General features: G+C 56.3%; 1 protein-coding gene across 7 annotated transcripts in view; it reads right to left on the bottom strand.

Moving 5' to 3' along the window:
• The window catches only part of PHF2 (PHD finger protein 2), a 93,333-nt gene that overhangs the window by 13,461 nt on the left and 67,003 nt on the right, over positions 1-12,869 (bottom strand). For 5 of the 7 annotated variants that reach the window (XM_086315638.1, XM_086315633.1, XM_086315632.1 and 2 more), the window contains exons 5-14: positions 11,352-11,493; positions 10,365-10,551; positions 9,122-9,284; positions 8,065-8,152; positions 7,491-7,597; positions 5,821-5,912; positions 4,443-4,532; positions 3,476-3,835; positions 1,670-1,789; positions 1,122-1,240 (exon numbers count right to left, since the gene is read on the bottom strand). In XM_086315638.1, coding sequence (XP_086171764.1) covers positions 1,122-1,240; positions 1,670-1,789; positions 3,476-3,835; positions 4,443-4,532; positions 5,821-5,912; positions 7,491-7,597; positions 8,065-8,152; positions 9,122-9,284; positions 10,365-10,551; positions 11,352-11,493 — 1,468 coding nt within the window. The remainder of the gene's footprint in view (positions 1-1,121; positions 1,241-1,669; positions 1,790-3,475; positions 3,836-4,442; positions 4,533-5,820; positions 5,913-7,490; positions 7,598-8,064; positions 8,153-9,121; positions 9,285-10,364; positions 10,552-11,351; positions 11,494-12,869) is intronic. The other 2 variants (XM_086315635.1, XM_086315634.1) reach the window with 1 other exon arrangement.

Genomic DNA, 12,869 nt, shown 5'->3' with positions numbered 1-12,869 from the left:
TCATGTCTCCTTTTCTCCCTTCCATTTCTAAACTCTAGCACGGTCAGTCAGTCATACAGTTAATGCCGTCAAAAGCTCCCCGGGACCCACCAGCTGAGCTTCAGATAAGTCAAGGACATGCCCAGGGCCGTGAAGTCATGACAACAGATCCAACCCATCTGCTTGCCAAGAGGCCTTGGCACACTGCCACGAGCTCTTGGGAAAAGCAGGCCCACCTGTGCCGGGCCCTGCGCGCACACCAGACACTGATGGCTGTGTCCCGCGGCCTGAAAGTGGCCTTCTCCCATTTTGCAGATGAGAAAACTCAGATCCACAGGCGCAAAGTGGCCCCGTTCCCACTGGGATGTGTCTACCTCCTGTTTGTTAGGCACCCACGCTGCACTTTGGATTTAGCATACAACTGCCAGAAGGCCAGCGAGGGGCTTCTCGGTGGGTACAGGGCTCCTGGCCCACCCACCTCCCATCTGGCCAGCCCACCACACTGGTCAGCCGACCGAGATCCCTTACACAGTCTGGGACCTAGACACACCAGCTCACACACACAGACCCACCCAGGCTGGGTGCCCCACCTCTCAGCTTAGGGCCATCTCCTCCAGGAAGCCCTCCCACCAATTCCCTTGGGCACCCACGGACTCCATAGCACCCCAGGCCCCACAAATCCTCCTTCCATGGCCCCAATCACAGCCATAATTTCAGGTGGATTTGAGAGTACTGGGCTCATACCAGCCTCTCCTCACTGCCCTCTGGACTCCTAGGCCAAGATCCTGACCCCTACGATGTCCTCTGTGACAGCCCAGGACAGCACTTGGCTAGTATCTGCCCAATCATACCCTCCCCTCCTTGCCGCACACACCACTGCTCCCTGCCTACCTACCTGAGCTCTTTGGTTTAGGAGGCAGGAAAGGGGTCAGCCTGGTGAGGCCCTCATGAGGGGTGTGCCTGTCCTCTAGCTCAGAACAGAGGCTCATCTGCAGAGTCCTCCAGGCGAGTGTATGTGTGTGTATGAGGTGTGCACAAGCAGAGCATGTGTGTGTGTGATGTGGAGAGGAGATGCTCAGGGTATGTGTGGCAACATGTGGTGCGTGTACAACCAACCCCTCCTGGCACAAGCACTCACGTACCCAAGCAGTTTCTTGTTGGAGAAGGAGAAGGAGAACTTGGTGTCCTTGTTCCCTGACAGAGGAGACTTCTCCAACTTCTGCTCTTCCTCCATCTTCAGCAGGGAGTCGGGTTTGCTGTTCTGAAAAGCAAACCCAGGACCGTCCCTGAACCCCATACAGGTGCCCAGTGGGCAGAGGCAGCAGGACAGGCCAGCCTCCTCCCTCTGACATGTCACCCAAGGACCCAGGCCCACCACAGCCCCAGGTCCACAGGAACTGCCCTTGGATACAGACCAGCTCCAGGACTGCCAGCTCGAACCGGGGCAGGCCACTAAGGGCAACAGCGTCCATCCTCTTAGGCTAAGATGTGCCCACACCAACCCTCAGAAGGTGGCTCCAGGAGGCCACGTGCACACCCAGACCCTCAAAGACCTTCACAGCACACACCCTGACACACCCCACACGCGCCACCAAGCCCACACCTGCCTCACACACCACCTTCTTTCACTAACAGCCCTCCCTGAGGGTAGACTCACTCACCAGCACACCTGCACACACACACACCTCACCTTATACTTCCATTTGGCCTCTGACTTGCTCTTAGTTTGCTCTCGGATTTCCAACCGCTCCACGTCATTCTGCGTGCTGATCACCTCCTTGTTGGGCACACTCAGGACATTCTTTGTGGCCTAGAAAATACTAGCCATGATCTAGTAGCAGACATGGGAGGGCAGCAGGGTCCATCAGGCTACAATACAAAGTCCCTACAGCACAGAGTCCCCACCTCCTGCTTGCCTACATACATCAGTTCATCCATCCATCAATATACCCAACCACATATCCAACTAGCCATCCGTCCATCTGCCCACCCATCCAATTATCCCCCATCCATCTATCTACTACTCACCATCCACTATCCACCCACCCACCATCCACTATCCACCCACCCACCCATCCATCCACACCATCCATCCACCCACCCACCCATCCAATTATCCACCGCACACCTATCCACCACCCACCATCTACCTATCCACCACCCACTATCCACTATCCACCTATCCACCACCCACCCATCCAATTATCCACCTCACACCTATCCACCACCCACCATCCACTATCTACCTACCCACCCACCATCCATCCACCCACCCATCTAATTATCCACCATCCACCTATCCACCCACTCACCATCCACTATCCACCAACCCACCCACCCACCATCCACCCACCCACCCATCCATCCACACCATCCATCCATCCACCCACCCATCCAATTATCCACCACACACATATCCACCACCCACCATCCACCTATCCACCACCCACCATCCACTATCCACCTATCCACCCACCCACCATCCACTACCACCTATCCACCCACCCACCATCCACCCACCCACCCATCCATCCACACCATCCTTCCATCTACCCACCCATCCATCCACCCATCCATCCAATTATCCACCACACACATATCCACCATCCACCTATCCACCACCCACCATCCACTATCCACCTATCCACCCACCCACCATCCACTCCACCTATCCACCCACCCACCATCCACTATTCACCTATCTACCCACCCACCATCCACTATCCACCTATCCACCCACCCACCATCCATCCACACCATCCATCCATCCACCCACCCATCCACTCATTCATTCACCAACCATTCATCCATCCACTCACCCACTCATAAATCATTCACCCACCCATTCATTCAACCACTCTTCCTCCTCCTACCCTTCCTTCCTCCCTCTCTTCTTTCCATCCACTCATCCATCTATTAATTCATACATTCATCTGCCCTCTTTGCATTGAGAAAAGGAAAAACCATTTGTCCCACTTAAGCCCTGAAACATCGGGTAATGATGTTCCACTAGCAGGAAACCATTCAGTATGGCCTGTTGTTAGAGACTCACTGTTCCCAAAGTCCATACCTAAGACCCTCTACTCACACTGATGGGACTTCAAGGCCAGGCCTGCTCTCTTACTGCCACAGGGGCTCAGGGCCCCAAGGAAGCCTGGCCCATCATCACCTCCACTCCTGCCTCCCCATTGCCCTCCACTGGGTGCCTCACCCACCTTTAGGTTTCAGCCAATGTCTAGGCCCCAGGGAAGACTCAGCCGGCTTGTCCCCCCAGGTGACCCTTGATGGTACCACCCTGACCCAGGACAGACTCCGCTGCCTTTATCATGAGGGTCTCTCCCCAGCTGCCCACTACACCAAGCTTGCTGGGGCAGAGCCCAGCTGCCCTGGGTCTCCAGCACAAGGACACAGCAGGTCCAGCACCAGCCCACAGGCCCGCTCCACGGAGGTGTCTGCAGGCCCACTGACTACAGGTAGGGAGGTCAAGACCACCCACCTTGCCCTTCTTAGGAGGCTCGATCTTGGTCAGTGCCTCCTTGGTGTGGGCCTCCAACAGGTCCAGGTTGGGGATGGTGGGTGATGCTGAGCCCCTGCACTTCTTCCCTTTCTTCTTGCTCCCATCCTTGAGCTTCAGTGACTTGGGAGGCTTGGGGGGCTTGGGGGGCTTAGGAACTTTGGACGGCTTGGGCATCTTCACGGTTTTGGGAGTCTTTTTTTTGGACACTTTCTCCAGGAAGGACCGCGGAGGGCTGGCCTCAATGGGGGATGGGGGCTCCTCCTTTTCCCGGTCCCCAAAACAGACCTCGTCTGAGGAGACAGCCGCAGTTACTTCAGGTCGGGAGGCCTTGGAGGCATTCTGGGAAAAGGACAGGAAGAGGTGACCAAGAGTGCCCTGCTAGGAGGGTCTCACAGCCCCAGGCCATGGGGAACAGGCAGAAAAGGAGCATCTGTCTACATCACTGGTGACACACTCACACGTATCCTACACCATCTGTATAACAGGCTCACACCCATCTACACCGTCTATGAACACAGTCACACCATCCATACCATCCGTGTGACAATTTCACACCTGTCTCACACCATCCACATCAGCAGCCACTTGACCACTCTACCTCCTTGGTGGGGACTGCTGTCCCACCCCAAGGCACGGGGAGGCTGGGGGCTGGACAGGCTCGCACAAGCTGAGCCTCAAGGGGCTGAAGCAGTCCTTGCGGCAGAGTCATCCCCCTCCACGGGGGGCTACACAGCATCCCCACACTCTCTCATTCCCGAGGATCCCACCAGGAGACTGTGAGTCTGCCACCAGGGCCGAGGATCCAGCGTCATCGTGCAGCTGACCCTGCCCCAGAGGGCTGGGGGAGGGGATGCTTCCCATGTGCCCGACCCTCGCAGGATAACCAGGGAAGACAGGCAGAGACATCCCTCAAGCAGGGTCAGCAGGCCACCAGGGTGAGCCCTACCTCACTGAGCCGGATCTCTTTGGCGAGGTCTTTGATGAGCTGCGAGGGTTTGAAGTGCTCTGGGAGCTCGTCCTCATGTTCTGCCAAAGCCTGCAGGATAGCCCATGCACAGGGTCAGCTGCCAAGTCTGGGCACAGATGCCCACTCCCCCTCCACTCGCAGGGGCCCCAAGCAGGCTCAGCTTCTGTGGTTCCTGACTCATGCCCTTTGTCCCTCCAGGCTGTCCCCCATCTACCCAGCCAGGACCTCCAGCCCCACTGCCACCCAGACAGGCAGAAGGGAAGGCACTGCCACAGGCGTGGACTGGCTGCTGGGGGCCCTAAGGGCGTTAGCCCACTCTAGCCAGACACTGTGCCGACGAGGAGGCTCTGCCATGATCCCACTCTTACAGATGGACAGTAAGTTCCAGAGGGGAGGGGGTGCCCAGTGCCACTACCAGCTGTGACGTGAATGTAGGCTATCCCTTCTTCCTGGGCGTGAGGCCACTTCACCTGGCCAGACAACTGGTGTGAGTCAGGGGGCACACCCTGCCCCACTCCAGGCTTTGAGAACCGAAGGACGGCCCTAGGAGGGTACCTACTGCCCCACCCCATCCAGCTCACCCGTGAGAGACACACAGTGTTCCCCTCTTGGACTCCCCAATTCCTCAAGACTTTCCGGGGGCCTGGTGGGATCTGCTTAGACTATGCTGGCACCCCTGACTGGCAGGGGTTCCCAAGGCAGTAGACAGGGAGCCCTGAGGCTGACCAGGCCTCTCCCCTCCCTCTGTACCAACAATCCAGGCAGGATGCCAAGGGAAGTTGGAAGTTGCTTTTCTGGAGCCTCCCTGAGGAGAAGTAGCCACTGCATGGACGCTAGTGAGGGTGCCGATGCTTTCAAAGCGGGGGGACCCAGAAATGCTGCTTCGAGGGAGTCAGGAGGGGCACAGGGCAGTGCTCCTATGGTCGGGGGGGATGGAGGCACGTAGGGCAAAGGGACTGTCCTAGTCATAGAGCAAAGCCAGCTCCTGAGGTGACGCCTGCACCAGTCAGTGGGACAACGAGGACATCTCCACTCTCCTATTCAGAATGTGACCCTCCAGCCAGTCACTGACTCAAGTCCTCCCCGCTCCCTGGCCTTCAGGGTCCACGCAGTGCCATCTCTACCACCTCACCTCTTACTGAATCTCCCTGCCACCCAGCTCCCCCGCTCAGGCCAGGTCCCGAGGTGGTGGGCCCTCTCCCGCATCTGCCCCCACCAACAGATATGTGACTGGCCAGGTGCCCTCCACCTGCCTCTCACATGCTAGTTCCCACCGAAGGAAGGACAAGCCCGAGGGATGACGCCCCGCCTGCCGCCCTCCCTTCTGCCCTGGGTCACGCCTAGCACACTTCCCTACCTGCTTTCTCGTCCATGATCTGAAAGCACCATTGAGAATTTTAGCTCCTTGGACTAAATGAGGGGGCAGCTGCTTCCCAGATTTGTGAGAACCTGGGGGAAGACGGACGGGTTTGCTCAGGAGGGTACCCACTCTCCCCTGCCACCTGCAGGTGACTCAAAGCCCCGGTGGTGGGGGATATTCAGGGCCAGAGCTTTCAGAGGCATGTGACCACCACCACCTGCCCAACTGCCAACGGTTCCTCTTGGAACCCAGGGGATGCCCATCTAAGATGCTCTGCAAGGGGCAGGACTGGCCTTCCCACTGTCCACCCACCAGGCCCCTCAGGCAGTGGGCTGGCTCCCCCTCCACTGGGCCCCAGCCTGCGACAGTGAGGGACCACAGTCATGCCCCAAACCAAGCGTCCCCGATGCTGATCCCACCCGCTCACAGCCCCCTGCATAGCTCAGGCAGTGGGCCCACTTCCCACTGGGGTGGCCCAGGGCAAGCACCACCTCAATCACATCCTTGGGAGCCAGAGCTGCCCCCAAACAGAAGGGACAGAGCATTCCCCCTTCAGGCAGAGAGTTCACCATGGAGGCAGAACAGCCCTGAGCTCTGACACCACCAGATGACCATGTCTGGCCTGTGGCAAACCCCTGGGCCCTCTCAGCTCTGAGGCTGCTGAGCTGTCAGCCCCATCACAGAGGAAGGCCCAAGGCAGAGAGGCAAGGGCATCCCAGCAAGGCCCAGCTAGTCAGCAGTCACCCTAGCCAAGCCGTCCCCAGGTCCTTAGGGTGTGATTCTGCCCATACAAACCCCATTCCATCTCCCCAGCAAGAAACCCCAGAGCAGGGCAGTCCTTCTGCCTGGAGTACAGGGCTGAAGTTTAGAAAATGATGGATGAATTTCACTGAAACCTAGCCAGCCCAGGTTAAGAACCATTTTCAGCCTTCTGATCTCAAATTAGAGTCAAAGTACAAAGGAGTCCTGATAAGGAGGTCTCTACTTGAGACTCTTATCAGAACACAAAAGAGCAGCTTCCTGGAAGGCAGGTGCTGCTGAAAAAGGAAGCTCTCCATGAAAGCAAATGCTCCTCCTGCATCCCTCACATGGCTGCAGAAAGTCTGGAGACCTGAGCAGGAGCTGGCCACCTGGAGTTGATCCCAAAGGCAGGGCTGGCAGGACGTAGGCTGGAGGGCCATGTTCATGGAGGGCAGGGACCCAGTAAAGCCCATCCCTCCCCACGGCCTTCCCCGGGGGACTCTGGCATCCTCACTCCCCCAAGCACAGCAGGGGTGCTACCGAGGTCCCTTGGCTGGTAGCCAGGCAGACCCCAGGCCTCTCGATGTCCCAACTGAGCCCTGTCAGTAACCACACAGGGCCATGGGGACCAAGCAGAACACACACCAGGTCTGGAAATATGTGGCCAGAGCTCCTGCAACACCAGACGACCCTGCAGGCAGAAGCCCCCTCCAGCCCCATAGCACACAGACAGGGAAAGCAAGGCCTGGGAGCTGAGGGGACTTTCTGCTCAGACCCCACAAGGGCAGCGCTCAGCCTGTGCCCCAGGGCCCAGCCGCCCTGCTGCATGATGGCAGACCTGTGACCACTCTCCGGCATCCCTGAGCTCCGCCCGCAACTAACTGCCCACAGCCACAGGCAAAGACGCGGACCAGGAGATGACGTACTTTTGAACGCCTCCAGCAGGTGCTTCCCCATGTACCAGCAGGCAGTTTCGAAGTTGGGAAACTGAGTCAGGCTGCCCAGTTTCAACCTTCTTTCCACTTCGTATGCTCTGGAAGCCACAGCAAAGAACTATTCAGTGTATGAAGCTCTGAGCAGGTAATGAAGGAAGGTGAACCCACGCCACAGCTAGAGGCTACACTGCGGCCATGCCCACTCGGGCCTCCCTGCTAGGCCTTAACAGCAAGGTGAACCAGGGGACCACCTCAGGATGACCGCTTGGTGTGAAGGTGAGCCCCAGGGGCCATGGCTGCTAGAGCTCTGGGTCAGTGCTCAAGGAGTAGGCGGCTCGGCCTTTAAGTTCCCCCCAAGTCTATTACAGGCCTGAGGCTGTCCAGCAACCAGGCAACTCAGGGGCCCTGGTAGGATCACAGCTCATCTCCTCCTTCCTCCCCACCACGCGGACGCCTGGCTAGGCAAACAGCCGTGCCGAGGGTCACCCATGGGCTGGGCCCGGCCAGGACTCAGGGGAGGCATCATCATACCACGGTGGAGCCGGGGAGTCAGGTGAGGCCCTACCTCATCTGCATCTCCACACTCAGGCTGTGGAGGAAATGTCCCGCGAAGGCCAGGCAGTCCACAGGCGTCAGAGTGGCGTAAATCCAGCCTGTGGGGACAGGGATGAGGCCACCTCTTCACAGTGTTCTCACGCCAGGCTCTTGGCATACCTGGCCTGACTCCAGCCAGCATGGGCTCAGGCTCCTACCAGCCCTTGCTCTGTGCCCCCATCCATCCGGGGCCCTGGAAGGTGCTCCGGCCCTGGCTTCTATGTAATGATTGGGTGTGCCCTCCCAGAAGGATGGCCTATGTTCGAACTGGCCCAGTCTGTTCTATCCAGCCCTGTGCGGTATAGACAGGGAAACTCAGGCCCAGGAGCCCAAGAGACTCGCTCAGACCCAACCCAGGGGTGGGCTGCCTGGCATTCCTGATCTCCACATGCAGGACGGACGGACAGGCAGAGCTGCCACAACTCCCAGGAGAGCTGGGTTTGTCCCCCCAGACTCTGAGAAATAGCTGTGGTTGTAGGAAACAGGAGTAGGGGCTAGACCAGGAAGGACTCGGAGGCACCCAAGTCAGTGGAAATGTGAGGGCCTCCATATATGACAACTAGAAAATCTGAACACTGATTGGCCATTGGGTAATACTGGCATGGTTAACTGTTCATTTTTAAAGCATGATGATAGTATTGTAATTATGTTATTTTTAAAAAGAAGCCTTACAGAAACCTTCACCTTAAAAGGTGAAGTATTTACAGGTGAAGCAAAGCGACATCTGTGAAGAGCATTATCTGCTCGTATCCTGCTTTCCCCTTTGTGTTTGAAATGTCCAGATCAGCAAACACCACTCTGACAGTGTGACTGGGATCTCTAGGCTGGGCTCTCAGGGCCCCATGCAATCCCACAGGCCTGGCCTCCAGAAGCACAGCCAGGCTGGAGGCTACAGGGCCTCATGGCCCCGAGGTGGCCCCAGAAGTAACCACAGAGCAGGACTGACCCCAAGGCAAGGCAGCACACACCCAGGGCGTGACCTCCCAAACATCAGAGGTGGGGCACACAACACAGGGGCAGGCACTCACCCGAGGGAATGAAGAGGGTCTGGCCCTGTTTGAGGGTGCACTTGTAGCATTTATCCACCTGATCGGCAAAAAACATCTCGCTGTGGTTTGAGGCTGACTGCCAGCGCTCATACAGGGAGATGTTGGCTGAAGCTGGCTTGATGAGATAGAAGATCTTCTCCCCCTGCCAACAAAAGGCCATTGGCAGAAACTGTCATATGCTGGGATGCTGGGGGTGGGTAATGCCCACCATGTCCCTGGCTGGGTCCCAGCTTCACCATTGTCCTCCCAGGCCCACCATTCCTCCCCTGAAACACTGGGACCACATGTGCTTTGCAATCCAGAAGTGTGCCTGTCAGGAAGATCCTGGGCATCGGTGCCTCCAGCACGTTCGGGGCAACCCCTGCCACTCCACACTCCATATCTTTGCAGCACTATGGATGCTGTACATGCCAAGGGGAACAAAGTTGTGACCTGCAGTCTGACGAGTTATAAGAAAGCTCTTCTCTTGAGAGTAGCCTGGGTCCCACTGGTGATGGAAGGATGGTACCCCCTGCCAGCTATAGCCCAGCTCTACACTTGGTCTAGGGAGATCGACAGGTCCTCACTCCCAGGGCAGACAGGCTGAGGGCAGGAGATGCACAAAGGGTGGCAGGAGTGGGTGGCAGGACTTGCTCAGAGCCTCAAAGGGCTGGGACCAGAAGTTGAGCCACCTATCCTAGCCCAGGCTCCAGCAGGTCTGGTCGGGGTGGTGAGCCCAGTGCTCAGGGTCTCCTTTTGTGTGTCTTTTTACATCTCCCTTTCCCTCTGGCTGCCCTATCTGTTCCCAGCCAGAAGTCCCCTAGCTCTCTCTGCTGCTCAGATGCCAGCCACCGCAGCCTTGCTCCCTGGCCCCCGGCCAACCCCTCATTCTCCCCGTGGGGGATATTCCCTCACCCCCTCTTTCAGGACGGCTCCCCAGCACTGTTCTCCCTTCCCCAGACACCGCATTTGGTCACCACTACAGTGGGCCTCCTCCGATTGCTTCATGAGCCTCAATCTTTAGAAAAAGCACCACACATGCGCTGCTCTGGGCCTGAGTTACTCCCCAAGGGCCCAACATCTGTGTCCTTCCTGTGAAGAAACATCTTGTCCCTCCTCCTACCTGATGCTAGCCACTTTTAAGGCCTGTGGGGATACAGACGGTCCTGCCGGCTCTGGTCAAGAGCAGGTCTTGCCTCGGGCTCAGACAGGGTCCCCGTGGGGAGCAGAGGCCCGCGCTCACCTTGAGCACATGGTACCAGGCAGAGGCGCCCCCGGAGTCGATGTGAAAGTCGGTGTAGCTGTCCTTCACACAGATCAAGCAGTACTTGGCCACCTTGGGCTTGGCCAGCAGGGCATCGTCAGGCCAGTAGTTTTCCACCCAGGACAGTTTCTTCACGATGTCAGGAGGGTCCACAAAGCTGGACATTCTGGGGTCAGGGACAAGAAGGGCGGTCACAGTGACAGGAACCATCAGCACATTTGTTATGCCCCCTGGGGAGGCAGGACAAGGTGCTCTGCGATATGAGTCCCACACCTATTTCTCCACCTCAGGCTACATGGCATTGCTCCCATTCTACCGGGCAGCAAACCGAGGTCCACAGAGCGGGCAGAAGGAGCCCAGCTGCTAGGTGGAGCTACAGCAGGCATCTAACACTGGGCTCTCCTCCCGAAGAGAAGGCCCGAGAACTATCTACCCCAGAAACAACTCCCTTCTTGGAGAGCTGGAAAGAGACTTTTCAGGTGGGCTCATGCTAGTGTCACTGAGCACGATGGGGCCTTGAGAGTAAACGTCATTGCTCATAAACAGCCCGGGCGAAGGGAAAGCCACTGCCCTCCAGAACAGACAACAGGGTGCAGCAACTTCTCGCCATGCTGGGCCATGTCAGACCAGATAACTCATCTCCAGGGAAGATGAGACAAGGCAGAGACAGCCTGTGATTCTATTAAATGTCACTGTCCTGGACAGAACGCACAATACTGCATCGAAAACGCCCAGCTCAGCAGCACCTGTGTGGTGACACTTCAGCCAAGCCGAGAACAGGGCTTCAGTGTTCCTGCTGCCTTGGGCACATCTCTGCCTTCAGGGTCATGCCTGCTCAGACAAGACAGTCACACATCATAAACTAGGCCACCCTGACCTCAACAGCCTCAGTCACAGGCCCTCCTCTTTAAATCTTCAGCATGTTCCAAACCAGTGTTTCTATCCCTCCGCCCTGGCCCTACTCACCTGGTGTCAGAGAACTCAAGGTTGGTGAGGTTGAGGACCCGCTTGCGGTTGGTGCTGTAGTAATAGTCCACAAACTCCTTCAGCTTCATCTTGCAGTCCTTCTGCTTGGTGACGTCTGTCACATCCACACTTCGCTCCGGGCCTGGGGAGGCAGCAGGGGAGGGTGAGTGCAGCCAGGATGGTGACGTGGCCTCCCATGACGTCGGGGGCCAGGATGTGCAGAGAGAATGCTCACTCACCCTCTGAAGACAACCGAGGGAAGGGCGGAAAGCTGAGGCTCTAGGCTCTGAGATCTGACCCTCCTCCCACCTGTCCTGCCCACTCCTTCCCTTGGGTGACCATGAAGATCCCCTGGTGCAGTGGGGTGGCACAATCAGGACCCTCAGCTAAGCTGGCCAGATAAGCAAATAAAAATACAGGACACCACATGAACTTAAACTTCAGCTAAACAATGGAGGTGTTTTTAGTGTAGATGTGTCCAAAATAATACATGGGACATATTTACACTTAAAATTTTTTTAAATAAAAAAAACTGCATTTCTAGGACATCAACTCCACATTCTGAAGGTTGATAAATAAAAGGAAAAACATTTTTCCTACATTTTCTATAGTTGATGGGGCAAGTTCAAGGTAAAAATATTTTAGTGATAGACATAGCATTCTGGATAACCAAGTAAAGAGGAAAAGTTCTTTACAGAAGACTCACAATAGAAGAAGAGAAAAGGACAGAAGTAGTCAACTCTTCCTTTGCAACAGTCCTCACCATGGCTCAGCCAATGAGCTCAAAGGCTGATGGAGCTTTCTGTGGACAGTTGAGGCTGCACTGCCTAGACCACTGAAAAGAAGTGGGTGGCAGCACCCCTACCCTAAGGAGTCCTGCCAACAACATGAACTCAAATCTAAGCAACCTCCAACCACCTGTTACAGGAACTACTTGGGACAGAAGAACACGTTAAATGACACCACAAGGATGCTGTTAACCAAATCCCCAATATAAGATTTTCCCAAGTCAAACATGAGAGACTCTCCAGGAGAGTCTTTCTCCAACAGACCAAGGGAATGGGAAAAGGATGGGGGCTGATACAGAAGAGACTACTGCTGCTGCTGCTGCTGCTGCTGCTGCTAAGTCGCTTCAGTAGTGTCTGACTCTGTGCGACCCCACAGACAGCAGCCCACCTGGCTCCCCCGTCCCTGGGATTCTCCAGGCAAGAACACTGGAGTGGGTTGCCGTTTCCTTCTCCAATGCATGAAAGTGAAAAGTAAAAGGGAAGTCACTCAGTTGTGTCCGACTCTCAGTGACCGCATGGACTGCAGCCTACCAGACTTCTCCATCCATGGGACTTTCCATGCAAGAGCACTGGAGTGGGTTGCCATTGCCCTCTAAAGGGATATAAAACCTAAAATCCAGTGTGAGGGTCTTGTGCAGATTCAAACATCCAAATACAAAAAAAAGGTGTTTTTGAGGCATGTGGGGAGACTGTAGGTGAGCCTTAGGTGATTTTGAGGAATTATTATTAG

The sequence above is a fragment of the Bos grunniens genome, chromosome 8 (genome assembly GCF_055505025.1).
Source record: "Bos grunniens cultivar Pamir isolate PY7600 chromosome 8, Bosgru_T2T1.0, whole genome shotgun sequence".
NCBI classification, from domain to species: domain Eukaryota; kingdom Metazoa; phylum Chordata; class Mammalia; order Artiodactyla; family Bovidae; genus Bos; species Bos grunniens.
Note: the sequence above shows the minus strand (reverse complement) of the source record. Positions and strands in the feature narration are given on the sequence as shown.